Raw genomic sequence first — 22,537 nt, 5'->3', positions numbered from 1 at the left:
ACACGCCCACGAACTCCCTCGCGCTGCCGCCCGCGAAACCTGGGCAGAGTCACGTGGCCGCTGGCCCCGCCCCTCGCGCAGCAACCGACTCCCCTCCCTTCCCGCGCCGCTCGCGCGTCGTCACGTGCTCGCGGGCCCCGCCCGCGGCACAGCGGCTGATTTCCCCCTGCGCCTCACGTGACCTCTGCCCCTGGCCCAGTAGCCGAGCCACACCCCGCTCCGCACGCGCGGCGTCACGTGACAGCTGGCCCTCCACCCACCACCCACCCCCGCCAACGGCCTGGTTGCTTGTTCCGCGCTCCGGCGGCTCTTCTAGTTCAGCGCGGGCGAGCGGCAGACGGGGAGATGGCAGCCGCCCTGCAGCGCGTGGAACGGCTGTCCAGTCGGGTGATTCGCGTCCTGGGCTGTAACCCGGGCCCCATGACCTTGCAGGGCACCAACACCTACCTGGTGGGGACGGGCCCCAGGTAAACGTTTCCCCCCCCAACCCCGCATCCTACACACCGACCCGCGGGACGCACGGAGCTGGGGCTGCGATGGCTGCTCGCCGCGGGGGCTGTGCGCCCGCAGTCGGCACCACGGCGTCCCGCCCCAAGCGGGCGGGACCACCCCCAGATCACGACCACCCTGGGTGGTCAACTCTCTAGCTTACAGCTGGCTAATGAAAAAAACCACTTCGTGGTTTTGAGACCTAATTTACTTTGCATGATATTAAATGCCAGGATGAGCGTGTTTAAGCTGTTGAGAAACTAGAAATCGCTTGGAGTTAATCCAGGACAGCGTTTACTTTCCACACCTGACTTTCACTGGTGTTTGGCCCGGAGTTTAACTTCGCTTCGCCAAAGCGATTCGTTGTGCTGAGGCCTTTTTCTTAACTCGGCAGCAGAGGGCAGGATTTTCGTGCTTCAAATTGCTCGAGTCTGTTGAAGAGTCCCCTAGCTCTTGGGAAAGAGAAGCTAACTTTGTTTTTGTTGCTGTTGTGTGGCCTTATGTAAATTACTCTGCGGAGGGAATAGCCTGTCTGTATTTCTAAGATTTTTCTCTTGTTCAGATGCATTCTATTTTAGTGGAATTATGCAGACATGGGAACATGTGATTTACTGCACAATAAGTGCATTGAGCAATTTTTGTATGGTACTTAGTCTTTAGTATACTCTAGATAATAGAAAATGAAAATAAGATATAGTTCCGCTTGAGCCCAGAATTTAATTGTTCAGCCCGGACGTGTTACAATTAGTAAAATATAGTTGATTACTAGAAACAGTTTAATAAGTATAGTTTATTGGGCTTTCATTTGAAGTATCCACTGTATTTGCCTTTTTCCAGTAAATCACAATTTTAGAAGCAACAGGATGGAGGGTGTGGAAGTACTGCACATCAAGCAGAAAGCAACAAGTTGAGTCCAGGGTAAACAAGGCAGGGTCAGAGCTTTGAGCTGCTTCCGGAATCGAGGAGAACAGAAAATTAAGCAGCAAAAATACCTGATATCTGGCGTACAGTCTGGGTTAGCTGAGACTCCCTCACCCTAGGAAGTACATAGATATGCTCTTCACTTTTCAGTGTGTCATCTTAAACGAGCTCTAAAAGACAGTACCTAACATGAAAATTGCATATAGTCAAAATTATCCTAGAAAGTCTCTCAGGAAAACACTATGTTGGAGATCAGTGTACTCTCTGTAAGTTCAACACAGCCTGCTTTTCTTCCAGCGGTGAAACAGATGGCTGGTTCTGTTTGAAAACCAGATGAAGAAGTTGGCTTAGGTTTAGGGGCCGTGTTGTATGAAAAATCCATACTGTGTCTTTAAACACTAGAATCACACTCTGCGTGGCAAGGTGCTGGTGCTAAAAGACATGAGGAACCTGAAACTGATTGAGGGAAGAGCAGATTCATGGCCTTCCATCTTATACTGCTTAGACTTCTACCCACATAAGCTTAGGGAGTGGAACGGCCAGTGGAATCACTCATAGATGAGAGAGAGGTGATGGTGAACCCATGTAGTTGAACTAGAATAAGTTGATGTACAGATGCTGCTGCTCTGCTGTATAAAGTAGATGTTAGGTGGCTAGGAATGAATATTAGTTGGGTCCAAGTAAGTGGTTCTGATAATGGTATCCATCTGTTCCACTAAGATCACAGGTGCCTCCTGTATCACTAAACCCAATGGCATTTTTCCATTCCCATCTTACTTGAACTTCAGTATCTTTTGATGCTATTGACCACTCCCTCCTTGATTTGCTTAACACCGCATTCTCCTGGTTTCCTCTCACCTCTCTAGCTACTCTTATACAATTTCCTTTCTAGAATCATCCTCTTCACCAAGTATTTTAAGCGTATGAGCCCTTCACAAGGCAATCCTACTCTTTCTTCTGTACCCATTGCTATGTTCTTTACCTAGGGGATCTTGTCTACTTCCTTAGCTTCACCTGTTTTATTCATTAGTAACTCCCAAATTTATAGCTCCAGTATAGACAAATCCACGCTTCATCATCAGACTACGATAGCCAACTGGTTTCTTAAATCTCTAGTTGGAGCCTTACAGCCACTTGAAACTCATTGTTTCCTACTGGTCTTCTTCCAGTCATCCAATCTTGGTAAAGAGAACCATCCCCACATTTGATCAAGGCAAATACTTACGTACCCTCCTTGACATTTTTCTTTGCTTCCTGCACACACGTATCCAAGCCATTAAGAAGATCTCAGCATTTTCACTGCTGTCACCCAGTCCAAGCCAGTACAACTCTTGCTTACACTTTTAAAATAGGCTTCTCTGCATCTACTTTTGTCCCTGTTCAACCCATTCTCCCCCACATAGCCAAAGGAGTATTGTGGGGTTCTTGTTTTTTGTGTTCTGGTCTCTTATCCTGCAGCAGGGTAGCCTAGCTTATTCACTGGCTAGTTTCAGGGTTCCAGTGGAGTGAGAGGAAGCGCTGAAAGACCTGGAGGCTGAGGCTTACGAATGGCAAGCCATCACTTTCATGTCACTCTGTTTTCAGTAGGAAAACCCAGTGTAAGTCCATACTCAAAGGATGCGGAAACAGACTGCCATCCTTGATGGGAGGAGCTTCAAAGTGACATTTCAAGGGACATTATTATACGTAGGTGAAACGTGAAACTTTTTTCCTTGCCGTATGCTTAAAATGAGGTCTGTTTGTAAAGTAGTAATACAACTTGGTCTTGATTAAGTTGCCCTTTAATAAAACACCTCTGGTATTTTTTTAAAGTTTTGGGAGACATACTATTTCTTACAGACTCTTTTAAATGTTATTTGATAAAAAAGAAAACCTTCATTCATAGTAGAAACATTTCTAAGTGCCTACTGTGTCTCAGGCAATATACTAGGAGTCTCCTATGGACTTGGTAGAAAAAATATACACATAACAATAGGTTTGCTTTCACTTGGCTTGGAGAATTGTAGGTACCATAAATCAAATAGCCCCCAGGGAATTCCCTGGTGGTCCAGTGGTTAGGACTTCGTGCTCTCCCGAGGGTCTGGGTTCAATCCCCGCTTGGGGAACTAAGATCCCACTAGCCTCAGTGTGGCCAAAAAAAAACCCCAAAAAACATATAGCCCCCAAAATGGATATATAATTTACCATTTAACGAGGCTGATGAAGAGTCAGTCTAGAGTTCTGGAACCGTATAATTAAAGATTTTAATCTAGTCGCCGTGGAGAGGTTTCGTAAGGGTGTGGCAATTCAGTTGACATCAGAAGTCACAGAAGAGATGTGTCTGGCTGCATTTAAAACTTTGTGATTCACCAACATAACAGAGTTGGATTTTTTGGAAAATGGAAACTAGAAGGCCTTGTGATATTCTGATCTCCAACCTGTCATCACCCTGAGTCAAGCTTCTCTCCCATCCCGGCCACATGGGCTCTATCCACTCCGCCTCAGAGCTTTCATGCCTACTTTCCTCTCTGTCTCCCATTTATCCTTCTCTTCACCCAGCCAACCTCACTTATCCTTTAGAGCTCTGTTAAAATAACATTTCCTCAATAAAGCCTTCCCTGATGCCTTACACTGTGATAGGTTAATGTAGTACACTGCCTTAACATTCCATACTTGTCATGGCCCTTATGTCAATAATAAAATGATTTTTTGTGTGTAGGAAGAAGCTTAATGTATTTCCCCAACTCCACTCCCCACTAGCATATAAATTCAATGAAGGCTTATTTATTACTGTATCTCTGGCACCTAGCACAGAGCCTTGTACATAGTACAGTAAATATTTGCTGAATGAATGAGCATTCTCTTTTTCCCTTCATTTGCTCTGTTAGGATTCTATTACTGCTGGATAACTGCAGTTTTAACCAGTCTTCCTTCCTCTTTCTGATCAGCCCATAGACGCCAAATGAATTTCCCTAAAGCACTCAGACTTACTGTGATGCCTAGTACAGAGGTATTCAGTAAACATTTGAATGGACCAATAATAGCTAGGTCTTCCAAAGAGTATTTCCACATTCCTCCTCTGCCTAGAACCTCTAAAAGATGGAGTTTTAATCTTTACTATTAAAATTGTAAATACCTTGAAGGTGAGTATACTATTTCTTCTTAATAGGAAAAGGCAGTCTAGTGGACTAGTTGGGGTTAAGACGCTGGGCTCTGATTATCAGGTCCCAGTACCTGGCTCATGGCTGTGGACAAGACAGTTGATTCACTAAGCGTCAGATTCCTTATCTATACAGTGAGAGTTGTATCGTGCCCACCTCAGACGGATGTTATGAGGATTCAGTGAAATTTAAGTGAAAATTCATACCTAAAGGACTTAAATTCTAGAACGGGGAAAGCACGTCTGCTATTACTTTACTCACTTTTTCCTCCCTTATAACATCCAGACAATACTGGGTTTATAGTAGGTGCTCAGAAAGTACTTAATGATTTTGTAAGAGGGACAGCAAATTGGCAGAGACCATTTAATAGCTATCTCAATGTTGATAGAAAATACCTAATTGAGGAAGTTGATGACACTAACTCCCGTTAGTTGAAGAATTTTTTTCTCCGTTCACGTAGCAGATTGTTACTGCATGCCAGGCCCTGTGCTCTGGTGAATAAATTGGTCACAGACCTGTACAGGTTCTTCTGCACTCTTCTCTTGTCCCCTGGATTAGCATAACTCACATTTGCAAAATGACATCCTAAGATAGAGTATTGTCTGGGCTGTGAAGGACACAGCCCACCTAGAGATGACAGTGTCTGATCCTCTGCACTAATTCTTCACAGACATCATTGATAGACTTGCTGTTTGTTAAGGAGGGAACAACCTTTTTTTCCAGTTTACAGCTGAGGTTGTACTTACGCCACATGAAGAATGATTCTAGGCACTTCCCATGTAGTCCACTTCCTCCAGAGACCCACAGTGTGTCTTGAATGGACAAGTGACTGTGAAACCGAGTCCCCCTAAAGCCACGTTTCCTTCCCGAGTTTATGACTAATCTCTCTATCCAAAACTTTATTCCCTTTCTTGTCCCCTCTACCCTCAGTCCTGTGCTACCTAAATATTCATCCACCAGAGTCAGATGACTAAAATTGCTGTAGTCAACGACATCGTTCATGTACTAAAATTGCTGTTACAGATGTCATCATTAACATACAAAGTCAGGTTGTTTCTCCAGGGCAAGATGGGTTTTTGTCTTGCAAGAAAGGCATGGCACATAGCAGATCATTCATAAACAGTTATTGATGAATTAATACACAAATAGAATGACTGAAACTTTGCATCAAGATGAATCATCTCTCCCCCAGCCTGAATTCGGGAGGGATTCCTGTGAAACAGCGTGAATTTAAGAAGTCAGTGAATTGGTTCTGGAGGAGGAAAATGTCACCCTGATTTTTTCCAGAAAACTTCAGAGAGAAAGACCATCATCCCATAAAATAGTGAGAAAGGGCAAACAAAGTAGGAGGTGGGTTCAGAACCACAAGCAGAAAAAGATAACTAATGAGGTGGTCTGAGTAGAGAAAGGAAGCAGCTCAGACACTCCCCGAAACTTCCCTGCTGCCTGCACTTTCACGTAAGGCAGCCCGTGTAAACCTTTGGGGATCGGTTTTGTGTATAGTGCAGAAGACTGGGTTTCCTTAGGGATACCATCGAATCAGATTCTTTCATATCTCCGAGATATTTGAGGATGTTGTAAAAGATCTCAAAGGCAGCGTGGATAAAAGCGCCTCTTCTGGCGCCAGAATACCTGGGTGCAAATGCTGCTTCTGCCCTATCTTTGCAGAGTAACCTTGGGCAAGTTACTTAATTTCTGGATATAATAATGAAATGCCTACTTCAAAGCGGTGTTACGAGAAATACAATTGTTAAAATATGTCAGGTCCTTGGAACAGTGCCTTATTTCTTTTAAGTGCTATGTAAGTGTTGAATACCATTGCTATTATTCCTTGTTCAGACTCACATAAGTTTTTTTCAGAGAACTTTCTGAAGGTGAGATGATTATAGTTAAGCTGAAATAACATGCAGCTGCTTTTCAAGCACGTTGGAAGCAAGGCAATTTGTGCAGTTTCTTAAATGTAATGTAAATTATCTGTGTGAGAAACATGCTGATACAAACTCTGTGTTCCGACTGTATGATTATTTTCCGTTTAATTTTCAGGAGAATCCTCATTGACACTGGAGAACCAGCAATCCCAGAATATATCATCTGTTTAAAGCAGGCTCTGACAGAATTTAACACAGCCATCCAGGAAATCATAGTGACCCATTGGCACCGTGATCATACCGGAGGCATAGGAGATATTTGTAAAAACATCCATAATGGTAAACAGAAAACATTCATTAAGCTCATTGAAGAAAACTGTGTCTTCGGAATAATTTACTTCGGTTAACAGAGCTAACTAAGCTAGTAAACCATTTACTAGCTTATTTACATATTTTACAGAAATTACTGTAACTTGAACACTATCCCCGGTTTTAACAGAGGAGGCAAGGAAAGGTCCTATTTTCTATTTCAGATCTCTTTGCCCTCTTATTTTTCCCCTTTGCCCAGTGATGAAGATCACTTTTAATTTAGTTTGCATGACAATTACTATTTCAGAGTTAATAACTAACTACTGTTGAGCACTTACTGTGTGCCAGGCACTGTGCTGAACGTTTGGCCTGAGTACTGTGAGGCGGTATGTTCTTGTCCACATTCTAAATGTGACCTCACGTCTTCCATAACATAAGGCAATTACCACAATAAACTGAAATACTGGGGAAAGATCATTGTATTGATAATTCTCTGTCCCTGAAACCTATTCAGTACTGACACCTTATCATCTCCCTTACTCCCTCATCCCACCGTCACACACATAGATTCATCCATACATACATACATTCATCCATTCGTTCATCCATCCATCCATCCATCCATCCATTCTTTCCTTTAGTGAATACTGGAGGCACTGCTAAATGCAGGTGCCGTTCTTGGCACACGGGACCTAGCAGTGAGCAAAACAAAGGCCGCCTTCATGGAGCTTCGTTCTAGTTGGGAAGGTAAATGGTAAATGAATCTTAGGTCAGGTGGTGACAGGTGCTGTGAAGAAAAATGAAGCTACATGAAGGCAAGGAGGGAGAAAGTAAAGCGGAGGAGGGTGGTAGCAGTGGTGTCTGGGGTGGAGGGAGAGGGGGTGAGCTGTACAGTGTCTGAGAGGAGGGCACACCCAGCAGAGGGCATTGCCAGGGCAGAGACACTGGAGTGGGACTTTGTGTGTGTCCAAGGCACAGGAAAGACAAGGAGGTCAAGAACGTTCATTCACAAAAGGGATGCATGTAGACATTCGACTAGTATTTTTTAATGTTTGTAATTATCTTTTTAGGCCTTGAGACTATAATTGGGACACCAAGATATTCTCAGGCACAGCTCCCAATATCACCAGGCGGCCCATTGTAAAGACCTGTCTCCCCTCAGTCTCTTACCCTCTAACCTCCTTTCTTCCAATCCGAAGGGACTGCCCTCCGTAGGAAGTCACTCTGTCTTAGTCTGACCTGTCCTCACCTTTCTTTCTCTTGTCCATCATTAAATTTTGTGCATTAAAAAACTATGCTGAGGATCCGTAATTAGCTTTGGGCAGCTCTTTTAGCATGCAGGTCAGCTTGAAAAATTGAAATGTTTATGACCCCCTTTCTCTCCTTCATAAATCAGCTTTATTGAGCTTGAATTTACATACATAAAATGTACCCATAAAATGTATAGTTTGGCAAACACCTATGTGACCACTCCAATCAAGATAAAGAACGCTCCCACTACCCCAAAGAGAGGTCCCCTCATGCCACTCTGCAGTGATTCCCCCTCCAGCTCCAGCAACCACTCATCTGCTTTATATCACCATAGATTAGTTTTGCCTGTGTTCTAAAGTTTTCTAGAATGGAAGGATACGACATCACTCTTTGGCTTCTTGCACATTAGCATCTTGTTTTTGAGATTCATCCGTTTCATGCATCAGTAGTTTGTTCCTTTCTTATTGCCAAGTAGTAATCCACGGTAGGAATATACCACCATTTGTGTATCCATTCACCTGTTACTGGACATCTGACCCACTTCCTTTAAATTAAAGATTAAAATAGTTTGGGGTTCCCTACAAATAATGAATATTTATGTGATAGATTACCTATTATGTTGATTTAAAGAAAATCAAAAAGAAATTTGACACTGCTTTATAGCCATGAAAACTTTAATACTCGCTTGAGAAGTGGCTTGTTGTGTTTCGTTCTGAACTTTATTGAAGCTAGACCAGCTACATGCAGTCCTCAGCACTGAAATTGTTCGGGTGTACCTTTCAGGATCTCTCCCCAAAAGTCCCATGTATTTCTTCGTTCTCTAAATCCTTAATCACTAGCATTCTTGTTCCATTTTGCTTTATACTTTCTTTTTATTCCATATTTTAATAGTTTAAATTTTTTATAATTTTGTTTAACTATTAGTATGGCAGAATTTTTCAAGTACTTTACAATGCTAACTTCCTGTGTTTTGTTTTGTTTTTTGCGGTACACGGGCCTCTCACTGTTGTGGCCTCTCCCGTTGCGGAGCACAGGCTCCGGACGCGCAGGCTCAGTGGCCATGGCTCACGGGCCCAGCCGCTCCGCGGCATGTGGGATCTTCCCGGACCGGGGCTCAAACCTGCGTCCCCTGCATTGGCAGGCGGACCCTCAACCACTGTGCCACGAGGGAAGCCCACTTCCTGTGTTTTTACAGGCCACACCAAAATTATGAATGCCATTTATAAGATTTCTATGGGAAGTTACGGTAACTCTGAAGTAATCTGCCTGCAAAAATTTAAAATATGATCAGTGTGTGATTTGGGAACTCCTAGTGGCTTACAGGGAGCCAGAATTTTACCAGACATGAGAACTGTATAGCCCCAGGGTGCTCAAGTTTTTTGTTTTGCTTGGTTTGGGGTAAATCTTGTAAAATATATTTTGTTATCTAATTATTATTATTTTGCAGCTGAAGTTGGGCCTTTGCCATGTATTTAACATCCGAGTCCTAGGAGTCAAATGTTTGCTTCTTGCTATTCAATTAGAATGTTAGAAAGTATTATACATGAGCAATATCACATGTTTGTATCAGCTTAAATAATTAGCATTGGCAATGATATTATAATCCATAAACCTTAACAAATGACTGAGGGTTTCCTCCTGTTAAAATAATTACATGATAGAGACAGAAAGTAGATAAGTGGTTGCCAAGGGCTGGGTGAAGGAGGGAATAGGGAGTGAGTACCATTGGGTAAAGGGTTTTGGAATGTTCTAAAATTTTATAGTGGTTATGGTTGTACAATTCTTTGAATACGCTAAAAAAAAAAAAACCAACAACAACAGTGAATTGTACATTTCAAAAGGGTGAATTTTATAGTATGCGAATTACATCTCAATAAGCTTTTGAAATAATAATTACTATCATATGATTGATTTCAGCATGCCCTTCTCCATCTTGCCTGTGTAGATTGCTATTGTGAATAAGATATGTGTTTTCAAATTGGCACATAATTTTAAAAACTGGCACGGAGTTATTTTATAGTGTGACATTTGTTTTGTAATTTTGAGGTAGTTGTGAGTTTTTTGGAAGGATCATCTGCCTCACAACTAGAGATGTAGTATCTCCACTTCTTTACTGAAAAACAAAAGTATGCAGATCACAAATAAAAACAAACAAAAACACCTTGCTATCTCGCTCTGAATGGAAGACAGCCTTACTGTGTAACGTCAGCTCCCAGAATAGCATAGTACTTTTTGCTTCAGCCTCTCAAGATACAAAGCAATGGAATTTGGCGCTGGAGAGGGAAGGTCTAGTTGCTGTTGTTTTATTTTTATTATTTTTGCGATATTTCTATCCTTTATCCTTCCTACTAGCCAGATTTCTATGCCTTGTCAGTTTTCCTTTGCATGTGTTTTTCTCCCTCCGCATTTCCATTGACACCACTGTAGCCCTAATGCTCATTACCTTCCAGCACGGTTATTGCAGTCACCCCGTCCTGGTCTTTCTGATCTCCCCCTCTCCAGTCTCCCCACCTACAGCTGCCATACTAATCCACCTATTAACACTATTTCAGTTTCTTACTAAAGAGTGTATGGTAGCCACATACTGTAAAGTTTAAATCCCCGTGTTCTCTGAAAGGCACTTTAAGGCCCTCCATGATCTGAGCTCACCTTACTGTCCCACTCTTTCCAGCCAGGGGTTTTGCTTTAGGCAAGTTGGTAGCATTGTTTGGCACATATGCCACGTTCATCCTCCTTTCTGTGCCTTTACTAACGCTGTTTCCCTTACCTACAGGTCTTTCTCTGAACCCTTTGCCATCTTTCTAATTGTTTCTCCTTTCTCTAAACACCTGCTGCTTTTATTAGCTGAATTGTCCATTTAGTATCCCTTAAGTGGGACTGAGTATAGTTCTCTAATTATTGCCTGTTTGTGTTTTATTTCCCCCAACTATGACAGTTTTTAAGCATTTTGGTGTCATGGTCCTTGTATTCACTGTACATAGTATACTGGTTAGATGATTGCCACTCAGCTATTGATTGGTTAAGTCATTGATTTTCTTTGTGTCAGTGAGGGTACTATGGGTTACATTTATTTTAATGGTTTCATATCTTAGCCCCGGGTTTGGGACTTCCTTTCAGCTTTCACAGAAAGAACTTTATACTATTATCCTTTTATTAGTAAGTACTGCCGTGATGCCATAATCTCTTTTATTCTGTGTTAGGCACCTAGATAGGGAAAAGTTCCCAGTTTTGGTATTACTGCCTCTTCAACACCCATCTTTTTTTTTTTTTTTAATCTGTATTTTTTACTGGAGTCTAGTTGATTTACAATGTTGTATTAGTTTCAGGTGTACAGCAAAGTAATTCACTTATAGATATACGTGTATCTGTTCTTTTTCAGATTCTTTTCCTGTATAGGTTATTACAGAGTATTGAGTAAAGTTCCCAGTGCTATACAGTATTCAACACCCATCTTGATCTCAAACCTAGCTGAGACTGTGAAGTGCTACTTCCAAATTTTTATATAAAAGAGGAGTGACGGGCTTCCCTGGTGGCGCAGTGGTTGGGAGTCCGCCTGCCTACGCAGGGGACACGGGTTCGTGCCCCAGTCCAGGAGGATCCCACATGCTGCGGAGCGGCTGGGCCCGTGAGCCATGGCTGCTGGGCCTGCGCGTCTGGAGCCTGTTGCTCTGCAATGGGCAGTGAGAGGCCCGCGTACCGAAAAAACTACAGAAAAACAAAGGCTTTTATGTAAACCTGGAAGGACATGAGAGAATAAAAAACTCTTTTGTTAAGGTGGAGGAAATAGTTACCATCCCAGAGATATGCTGCTACAATTCATCCCATTTTCTGTTGCCTCTTACCGTTAAGATTTTTTGCAGCCAATCTCAAGTGTTCGCCGTATTTCGCCGTATGGAAGTTGATCTCTTAAAAGGCTAAATTATCATTTAAAGTGTGACTTAATATATTTTACGTATTTTGTGACTAGACAGTACATACTGCATTAAAAAACTCCCACGGAATCCCGAGAGAAAAGAAACTGTAGGAGATGGAGAGCAGCAGTATGTTTATGTGAAAGATGGAGATGTGATTAAGACTGAAGGCGCCACGCTAAGGTACGTGAACGTCCTTGAGACAGGGAAGGCGGGGCTGGGAGGAGGGGTCTGTGTATATGTGTTGTAAAAAGACCAGACATATTTGCTTATCTGAGTGAAAATACCTCAGCAGATCCAGAAGATCTGCTAACGTTGGTTTCTCTGGGAAGAGAAATTGGGTTGCTTGAGAAACGGGAAAAGAGAAGTTTTCACTCCATCTGCCTTTTTAAAATTATTTGTTTGAATTAGTTGATTACCTTCTTTTAATAAATAAAATTTAAATTAAAAAAAATAGATTAGCATTTCCTGCTAGGGTGATTTAGGGATTTCTACCCATCAGTTAAATTCAGGGTTCTCTCGTGCTCTCACTCCCAAAAGGTGACCCATCCCTAAAGTAAACACGTTGCCGGCCAGACCCATAATCCCCCGTGACCTATCTGAGGGATTCAAAAGGGTGTTTCAAACTCGTCAACTATGAAGCTGAACTAATTCTGGTTCTCTCTCCCCCACAATCTGTACTTGTGTTTTGACTTCAGAACATCTACTCTCTCGGTACTTAAGATTTTTTTTTCCTTCTAAGATAGAAGCTGACTCGTCTTCACCCGCGTACTCCCCTGCATCCCTCCCCGCGGCCCTCCCCATCTAATCAGGTTAGTTCTTAACCTCAGAAATATTTGGCAATGGCGCCTCTCTTTCTCCATGTCCACGACCACTTCTTCTTGCTCAGTCTTCCTGTCTGCAGGCTCCCCCCTTTCCAATCTGACCTTCATTCCCCGTCTCAGTTGAAACCTGGAACAGCCCTCACTGCACACAAGGTAATGTTTGTTCTCCTGACCGTGTCACAGTCTGGCCCCAGACTTCTCTGGTCTTCGCTCCCATCACTCCCCTCACAGGCATAGTTAGCAAGGACGCTCTGTGCGGCCGTGCCTTTGCTCGTGCCTTCCCCTGTACTAGGCATTGCCCCTTCCCCACAACCCGTCTCCCTGACAGACTCTTATCTATTCATGCTTCAGACCTAATCCACATGTTACTTCAAGAACCCTTTCCAGGCATAATTCACTATTCCCTCCACTAACTTTCCTATAACCTTTATTATTTTGTATTAAATTGTATTGTAAGTTTTTTTTTGTATGTAAGTACCTGAAAAGGTAATCAACTCCTTAGCTTCACAATATTAGTTAATTCTAGTCGCTATGGTCAACCAACCCAGAAATGCATAATGGCTCAAACATGAAAGAAGTTTACTTCTCAGTCACATAAAGTCCAAAACGGGGTGCTGACTAATGAGTGACCCTCCTGTAAGTGAGGTTTCAGGCTCCGTGCGTCTTATGATTCCATTAACCTCACTCCTTGGCTTCCGAGGTCGCCGTGCTCACCTCCATCAACCCAGCGGGTGGAGAAAGAGCATGAAAGGGATCTTACCTGGAAGGTTTTCACAGACCCGGCCATCTCTTGCATTGGCTATAAATTCAGTCATGCGCCACTCCTGACTGTGCAGAGACAGGGAAATAGAGCTTAACTTCGTGCCCAGGAAAAAGGGGGAATAGGTTTGATGACAAGCTAGCCACTCTGACACAGGCAGGTCCCAGATTCATCTTTAGATCCTCAGTCCCTGGCACTTAGGAGGTAATGGGCACTTATCCTACACATAGTAAATTTACTAGCTCCAAAGAGGCGAGTAAATGAACAGAAGAATGAGGAAGAGAAAATGAAGTCATGGGTATCCATGCCACCTTTCAAACCAGCGTTCCCTTTTCTTCAGTATGCAGTGATTGACAGAATTTAATTTATAAACCAACTGATTTCTGGGAATGTTCTTTAAATGCTCTTGTTGAAAATATGATAGTATCTCGTATAATTTGCTCATGGTACCAAAGGAAAACAAACATCATATAGCTGCTACTTCAAAAAGTATTTGGTATTCTCGGACAATACAGAATTTCGCCCATCACACACCAGACCTAGTGAAAATGAAAGGGGTCGAGACAGTAGGTGGTTCCTTGAGTCTTCTGTCTCAAAGGCGTGGGTATCACAGTACTGGTTTATCAGTTATCACAGAATTATGGATATTAGATCTATACCTAATTGCAGATTAAGAATATTCAGTGCTTGGAAGTTACTGCCACCCATCTGCCATGAACAGACCACATACTTTAAGCTTTTTATTAGAGTATTCAAACAGAAAAGCGTACCTATCATCCGTGTGCAACGGTGAGTTGTTACAAACTGAACAAACCCTATGAGCAGCACGCAGGTCAAGAAACAACAATATGGTGTAGATGCAGAGAACAGAGTAGTGGCTACCAGAGGGGAGGTGGGGGCGTGAAATGGGCAAAGGCGATCAACCGTACCGTGATGATGGAAAATAAATTGGTGGTGGGGAGCATATTGTAGGGTATATTGAAGTACAAATATAATGTTGTACACACGAAACGTATGTAATGTTATAAATCAATGTTACCTCAATTAAAGAAAAAAAAGATTTGTTTAACCTAAAAAAAATGTAGAAAACAGTATCAGTGCCCCAAAGCCTCCCACATCTTGCTTCCCGTCACCACGCCCTCTCAGTGGAATACTGTCTCAGATTCATGGAGCGAATTGATGCCAAGGAGCTTCATATTATCTGAATTCTATTTAAGTTTTGTTTTACTGCCTTCTGATTAAGATAAAGTATGAGAACCTATCTACTTTAAGATTTGGGAGGAAAACTAATACAGAGAATCAAAAAAGTAAACTCAGTTTTTTAAGAAGACTTTGTAAATATTTTCCCAGAATATGAATTCTTTTTTTTTTTTTTTGGCGGTACCCGGGCCTCTCACTGTTGTGGCCTCTCCCGTTGCGGAGCACAGGCTCCAGACGCACAGGCTCAGCGGCCATGGCTCACGGGCCCAGCCGCTCCACGGCATGTGGGTTCCCCCCAGACCAGGGCACAAACCCGCGTCCCCTGCATCGGCAGGCGGACTCTCAACCACTGCACCACCAGGGGAGCCCCAAAACATGAATTCTAATTACGCTAAAATCTGAATAAAATATTTAATTTACTGATGACCGTGGCTTCCAATTTCCATTTTTATCAAGTCAGTAAAACCCAATTATTTTAAATATTAACAAGAAGACTCATTGTTAAGCAAAAGTTCTATAAGAAGAAGGTTAAAATTTACTGAGTCTCCAAGTATTTGATGACCAGTTGATCTTTTCTGCTTGCCAGTTTTGGAAAACAAAAAATACAACAGAGAGATAATGTCCACCAAGAACCCTTTAGTAAATAGTAGAAAGTTACCAAGGTTTTTGAGTAAGGATTTGATTCTGGATGTAACTTTCAGGAATTTTCTAGTGAACTAAGTTTAATTTCTCAGAGAAAAATCAGTCCAACAGCTTTTGTTGACTGCTCTACATTTTCTAAGACAGCCATCGTTACAAAGTCTGTCTGTCACAGAAGTGGCAGAACTAGATCAGTGCTCTACCTGATGCATGGGAAGGCCACCGCTGCAGTTCCTCGGATCTTTCTTAAAGCACCTCTGATGTCATTTCCTTTTCCCCTCCTGCCTATGTGAAGAGAATTTTAACACAGTTTTTATGCAAGTTAAAGCATTAGCCACGCAGGTGACTGAAGAATTGGAATTTCTGATCCCCTGATTTAAGAAATCTTAATTGCCTTCAGCCTGGAAAATATCAAAGAAAGCCATAACTGAGCTCTGGCATGGAGAGTGGGAGGGGAATAATAAAGGAGGCGTTGCAGGCACATTGACAGATAAGGCAATTTGCAGACCCTGAAAAAGAATGGTTCTCCAAATGAGTTTTTGTAGATTATATAAAAAAAAAAAAAGATTGGGTTCTGCCCATAAATGCATTCTATGTCTGATTTTTCATAGGATTGGCTATAAGATAGGATACACACCCACACCTACATATTTTTTTCCATGATGGTTTGATTTACGTGTAATATGATTCAGCTAATATCTGTCATATCATATAGATACAATAAAAAGAAAGAAGAAGAAAAGAAAAATTTTCTCCTTGTGATGAGAACTCAGGATTTATTCTCTTAACTTTTTTACGTATCGTACAGCAGTGTTAATTATAGTCATCATGTTGTACATTATATGCCTGGTACTTACATTATAATTGGAAATTTGTACCTTTTGAGTACTTTCCTCCAGTTCCTTCTCCCCTCACCAAGAACTTTATTGAACAACATATCCACCATTTTGTTCCACTACCTTCTGCCACTTTTCAGGCAACTTCATAATTCCATCTTCCCAAAACTTTTTATTTTTTTGAGCAAAGAACTGTACCAGGTGCCGTTTATAGTCTTCCAGGGAATTGAAATTTTTTCCATTAAGAGAGTTTTTAAAGACTGAAATAAATGGAAATCTGAAGGTGCAATGTCTGGTGAATACAGCAGATGAATCAGAACTTCCCAGCCAATCTGTAACAGTTTTTGCCTGGTCATCAAAGAAACATGCAGTCTTGTGTCATCCTGATGGAAGATTATGCGTTTTCTCTTGACTAATTCCGGATGCTTTTTATCGAGTGCTGCTTTCAGTTGGTCTAATTGGGAGCAGTACTTGTTGGAATTAATCGTTTGGTTTTCCAGAAGGAGCTCATAACAGAGGACTCCTTGCCAATTCCACCACATACACAACATCACCTTCTTTGGATGAAGACCTGCCTTTGGTGTGATTCGTGGTGGTTAATTTCACTTGCCCCACAGTCTCTTCCATTCCACATTATTGTACAGTATCCGCTTTTCATTGCCCATCACAATTTGTTTTAAAAACAGAACGTTTTCGTTACGTTTCAGTAGAGAATCGTGTGCAGAAATACGGTCAAGAAATTTTTTTCGCTTCATGTATGTGGAACCCAAACATCAAAGCGATGAACATAACCAAGCTGGTGCAAATGATTTTCAGTGATTGATTTGGATATTTTGAGTATGTCGGCTATCTTCCACGTGGTATAATGTTGATTATTCTCAATTAATGTCTCTATTTGATCGCTATCAACTTCAACTGGTCTACCCGACTGTGGAGCATCGTCCAGTGAGAAATCTCCAGCACGAAACTTCGCAAGCCACTTTTGACACATTCGATCAGTCACGGCACCTTCTCCATACACTGCACAAATCTTTATTTGCATTTCAGTTGCATTTTTACCTTTCTTGAAATGGTAAAGTGTAATATGCCGAAAGTGTTGCTTTTTTTCTTCCATCTTCAATAATAAAATGGCTACACAAAAATTCAATTTTGATAAGTTTTTTCTTAATGCACGCTGATATGACAGCTATCACAATACAATCTAACAAAACTGTTTTGAATGAAGTTAAAGACAACAAGTGCTATCTTATGGAAAAAACTAACAAACTTTTTGCCCAACCCAGTAATTTGCATTTGCCTGGTGGCTAGTAACCTTGAGCATCTTTTCATGTCCCTGTTGGTCTTTCATGTATCTTCATCGGAAAAATGTTCAGGTCTTTGGTCATTTTTTAAATTGGGGGGTTTTTTTGCTATTGAGTTGTATGAGTTCTTTATATATTTTGGATCTTAACTCCTTATCAGAGACATGGTTTGCAGAAATTTTTCCCATTCTGTAGATTGTCTTCACATATTTTTATAGTTGCTGGAAATATACTTCCTGGAATCATTTTCGTATAACCTCAAATACTTTCATTAACAGGTTGCAGCAGGTTAAATCAGACAAGAGATGATTTCTAACATCTCTTTAATATTTGCCCTTGGAGCAACTATAAAATCGTAATTGTTTGCAATATATAAAGCATACACTTAGAAACCACAAAAGCATAATAGTTCTTAATGTCAGTTCTTAATGCCTTTCAAAAATAATTGCTCCCATTACACTAGTGTCTCATGTTTTTGTACCTTATATCTGTTACATTTTTAGCAGATTTTTTAAAGACTTTACATGTCAATATTTAATATTAAAGGATGTGATTTTTTTTGGCAAAGGAGAAACTCTTCTAAGTTATAGTCATTTCAATTTTTTTAATAGATTTTTTTTTTATTTTATTTCTGGCTGTGTTGGGTCTTCATTGCTGCGCACAGGCTTTTCTCTAGTTGCGGCAAGTGGGGGCTACTCTTCGTTGTGGTATGTGGGCTCCTCATCGCGGTGGCTTCTCTTGCTGCGGAGCACAGGCTCTGGGCGCTTGGGCTTCAGTAGTTGTGGCATGTGGGCTCACTAGTTGTAGCGCACGGGCTTAGTTGATCTGCGGCATGTGGGATCTTCCCGGACCAGGGCTCAAACCCGTGTCCCCTGCATTGGCAGGCGGATTCTTAACCACTGCACCACCAGGGAAGCCCTCAGTTTTCTTACATGCTGTTATTTCAGAGTTGAATTTTGTCATATGTCTTTGCAATGTCTAGGAAGATGATCTTACCAGCTTTCTCCATAGCTTTATTGTTATTTTCAGGGATCTTATAATATTGAAACACCCTTGCATTTTTTGAATAAACTTTATTTGGTCATGATGTTATTTTTAAATTTGCTTTTGAATTCTATTTGTTAATATTTTAGTTAATATTTTTATAACAATATTCATTAGTGAGATTGGGTGGTAGTTTTTTTGTGCAGCCTTTATCAGGTTTGGGAGTCATAAATTTTCCTTCTTTTTCTATGCTCTGGGATAGATTGTAGTGAAATTATCTGACTTTTAAATGTTTGTTAGAGTTAGCCCGTGAAAATACTGAGCCTTTAGTTGCTAATGATAATTACACATCTTTTTAGTGACGCTTTATTGTCACTTACTAGTAATATGGTCCTGTGAGTTAAGCTTAATGCATATAATTTAAGCTTCTTTGTGTACTTTTTATGAATTCTCTTTTTAATACAAGAGTAGGCTTTAAAAATTTATGTAACCTAACTTACTTTGTTAAAGGTTTACTTATCATTATGACTTCCAGAATCTAAAAACCAAATCTGAGGGACTTCCCTGGCGGTCCAGTGGTTAACACTCTTCACTGCCAGTGCAGGCGACGCAGGTTCAATCCCTGGTCGGGGAACTAGGATCCCACATGCCACATGGCACAGCCAAAAAAATTTTTTTTAATTTTTTTAAATAAAAACCAAACTTGAAAATACAGTTGGATCATTAGGTAGGCTTCTCAAGGTCTTGAGGAAGAGAGGCACACAGAATTACCTTTGATGGTATGGCTTTGTTGGGCAGAAAAATACAGTTGCTCGTTGATATCTTCTCTCACCAGTTTTGTTCTGTTTCATTTACTAAAACCCCTATTATTCTGTTAGAACTCTTAGACTCGTCCTTTAACTTTTTTTTCTCCTATTTTCTATCTTTTTGCCTGTTTGCTGTACTTTCTGGGAGGTTTTTATCAACTTTATCTCTTAATCCTATTTTTTTCATTCCTCTTCTCACATTTTTAACTTTCAGGAGCTCTTTTTGCCCCTAAAGGCTCCTTTCATATCCTTTCTTGTTCCATAGTTGCAACTTCTTATCTCTCTGAGGACATTGCAGTTTTTTGTGGGGCAGTTTTTCTTGGGGCTATCGAGGGGAGGTTTGTGGGAGGGTTTGGAAATTTCCTTCTTCATAATGTGTGGCCTACAAACTAGTTGGTTTTTATTTTCTCTCCTCAGTGTGAAAGGCTTTCTTCAGATGCATAGTGATGTGGTATTTACTGATGTCTTCTAAGGGAGACCTCAGAGCTATTGGGAGCCCTGTAGGTTGTGAGCCTCACTGCAGGGTCATCTGGATGAATTGTTTAGTTGGGGAACCTCCATCATTGGAATCTTAGAGTCTTTATTCCTGAGCTGGTAAAATTCCCAGAAGAGACTCTTCTAAGCTTCATGTTGGATAAAGGCCTGGCTGCCAGCATTACAGGAGCTGAGTGTGGAAAGAAGGCTTGGGGAAGTGCATATATTCACACAGTCTTCCTGTTTTCAGGATTATGTCACTACCTCTATCTGTGCCTGTGTTTTACCCTCTTCAAAAATTAAATCTCCCGTTTTTTCCCTTAGCGGGGTTGGGGTGCTTGTCAAACTGCTCAAAACGGGAAGAGAATCTGAAGATCTGAATGTTTGTTACATACACGCTCAGCAAATCCTTGTTTGGCCTCCGCTCCCCACTTCACCCTCTGCTTCTGCTTTCCTGGTGCCGCACGTCCTGAGACTGGAGAATTCTGCAGTGTAAATCTGGTTGGGTCTCAGCTTTCACCACTGCCAGTGTAGACTTCAGTATTTTCATGTCTGATAAGTCACTTCTCACTCACCTGTCTTCTTTCTAGCTTCTAAAATTTTATTGATATGGTCCATTCTCCTCACCCCTGTGGATTTATGCCATTTTTCAAATATCCCTTTATGGTAATTTTATTGATGTTTTAGGAGGAAACAAAAGATGCAGGTGTGCAATCCAATCTTTAACCAGAAACACACTTTCAATTCCTAAATAGTAAATCCAAACATGCAATTATATTTGCCCTGTCTTCCCCCCAAAAAACCCATCATTGAGAAAATTTATTTAAAGTATTCCAAGCACATAAAAATCCAATACTATTTAGAATAGGCAAAGAGAAGGATAATTAACCTCTCAAGCTAAATAAAATATAATTTAAACCTTATTCCATCAGACATTTATTGCTATCTCCTGTGATTCAATTATCTAGAATGTAAAAAGAATGTGAAATGGAGAGATTAATGCTACCCACCCCATACTAGGAGAAGGATTAAGTGTGTAATGCCTGTAAATCCCTGAAGTCAATGCTTGGCACGTGGAAAGCAATATATTAATATTAGCTACCACTAAGTACTAAGCACTGGGAATATAAAGATGAGAATATGACAGGAGTCCTGCCTTTTAGGAGTTCATAGCCTTATGAGGTAGAATGGTAAACAAACAAGAAAACAATGTGAAAACTGCCATAATAGAAGTAAAATTCAAAGTATAGGAGTAATAACAGAAAAAAATGACCAGTACAGAGGGTTGTCTGTATGTGGCTGAGAAATCAAGAGCTCTGCAGAACAAATTACTTAGACTTAGTTTTGTTTTGTTTGTTTGTTTGTTTTTTGGCTGTGTTGGGTCCTCGTTGCTGCGCGCCGGCTTTCTCTAGTTGCGGAGAGCAGGGGCTACTCCTCGTTGCGGTGCGTCGACTCGTCATTGCGGTGGCTTCTCTTGTTTCAGAGTACGGGCTCTAGGCACGAGGGCTTCGGTAGTTGTGGCACACGGGCTCAGTAGTTGTGGCACATGGGCTTAGTTGCTCCGTGGCATGTGGGATCTTCCCAGACCAAGGCTTGAACCCGTGTCCCCTGCATTGGCAGGCAGATTCTTAACCACTGCGCCACCAGGGAAGCCCCCTAGACTTAGTTCTTTATCTGGCTTATTATTGGTATAGTCATAAACCTTCATGTAGGAAATTTCCTGGCAGTCCAGTAGTTAAGACTCTGGGCTTCCACTGCAGCGGCACAGGTTCGATCCCTGCTTGGGGGAGTAAGATCCCACATGCTGCACGGCGTGGGCGAAGGAAAAAGAGCAAAAAAAAAACTTCATGTAAATATAAATAGGAATTATTGAAATAAAAATATTTGTCATGCTTTAAAAGTATTATCATAGTTTTATTTATCAACAAAAACAGTTGGAGAAGAGGACAAAGGAAATAAAAGTATGTTAAGTTTTTTATCTTATATAGGGTGAAATCAATGAAAACTGCTTTGTTCTTTTTTTATATATAAATTTATTTCATTTATTTATTTTTGGCTGCATTGGGTCTTCATTGCTGTGCACAGGCTTTCTCTAGTTGTGGCGAGCCGTGGCTACTCTTCGTTGCGGTGCGCGGGCTTCTCATTGCGGTGGCTTCTCTTGTTGCGGAGCACGGGCTCTAGGCGCACAGGCTTCAGTTGTTGTGGCTCGCGGGCTCTAGAGTACAGGCTCAGTAGTTGTGGTGCACGGGCTTAGTTGCTCCGCAGCATGTGGGATCTTCCCGGACCAGGGCTCAAACCCATGTCCCGTGCATTGGCAGGTGGATTCTTAACCACTGTGCCCCCAGGGAAGCCCCTGCTTTGTTCTTAAAATTTTTAACAAGAAAGAAAATATAATGTTTCTTTTAAACTTTTAGATTACCACTACTAAAATAAAATATTTACCATTTATTAAGCATGTAACTTTGTGCCGTATACTATGCTAAGCTCTTAAATGCTCATCTTGAATCTCCCAGCAGTCCTTTAAGACACATGCTATTCACATTTCAATGAAAAACTGACATTAAGAGAAGTTAATTTGCCCAGTTTTCTTACATCTACTTAAGTGTATGTAGCTTACAAATCACTAGGAAAAAAAAAAGATGAAAGAAAATGCAGTCCATATAACCTAAAGTGACAGCAAGGAAGTCGAAAAACCAGAAATCTTGAAAGTTAATGACTGAAGTGAGTAAGACATATTCATTATGGGGGAAGGAGGAGAGAAGGGCAATGTAAATAGGAAAACTATTCTGTTAAAAAAAAAACTCTGAGACCAAATCAAAAAATA

The 22,537-nt window shown here is 41.3% G+C and overlaps 1 protein-coding gene across 1 annotated transcript in view; it reads left to right on the top strand.

The window, feature by feature from the left end:
* The first annotated feature begins 279 nt into the window (after positions 1–279).
* LACTB2 (lactamase beta 2) overlaps positions 280–22,537 on the top strand; it is a 34,390-nt gene continuing 12,132 nt past the window's right edge. The window contains exons 1-3 of the mRNA XM_082858350.1: positions 280–467; positions 6,594–6,757; positions 11,946–12,072. Of these exons, the coding sequence (XP_082714476.1) occupies positions 346–467; positions 6,594–6,757; positions 11,946–12,072 (413 nt within the window). The 5' untranslated portion in view covers positions 280–345. The remainder of the gene's footprint in view (positions 468–6,593; positions 6,758–11,945; positions 12,073–22,537) is intronic.

This window comes from Leucopleurus acutus (assembly GCF_964270905.1).
Source record: "Leucopleurus acutus genome assembly, chromosome: 17".
NCBI lineage: Eukaryota > Metazoa > Chordata > Mammalia > Artiodactyla > Delphinidae > Leucopleurus > Leucopleurus acutus.
This window is presented reverse-complemented; position numbering and strand designations above follow the sequence as displayed.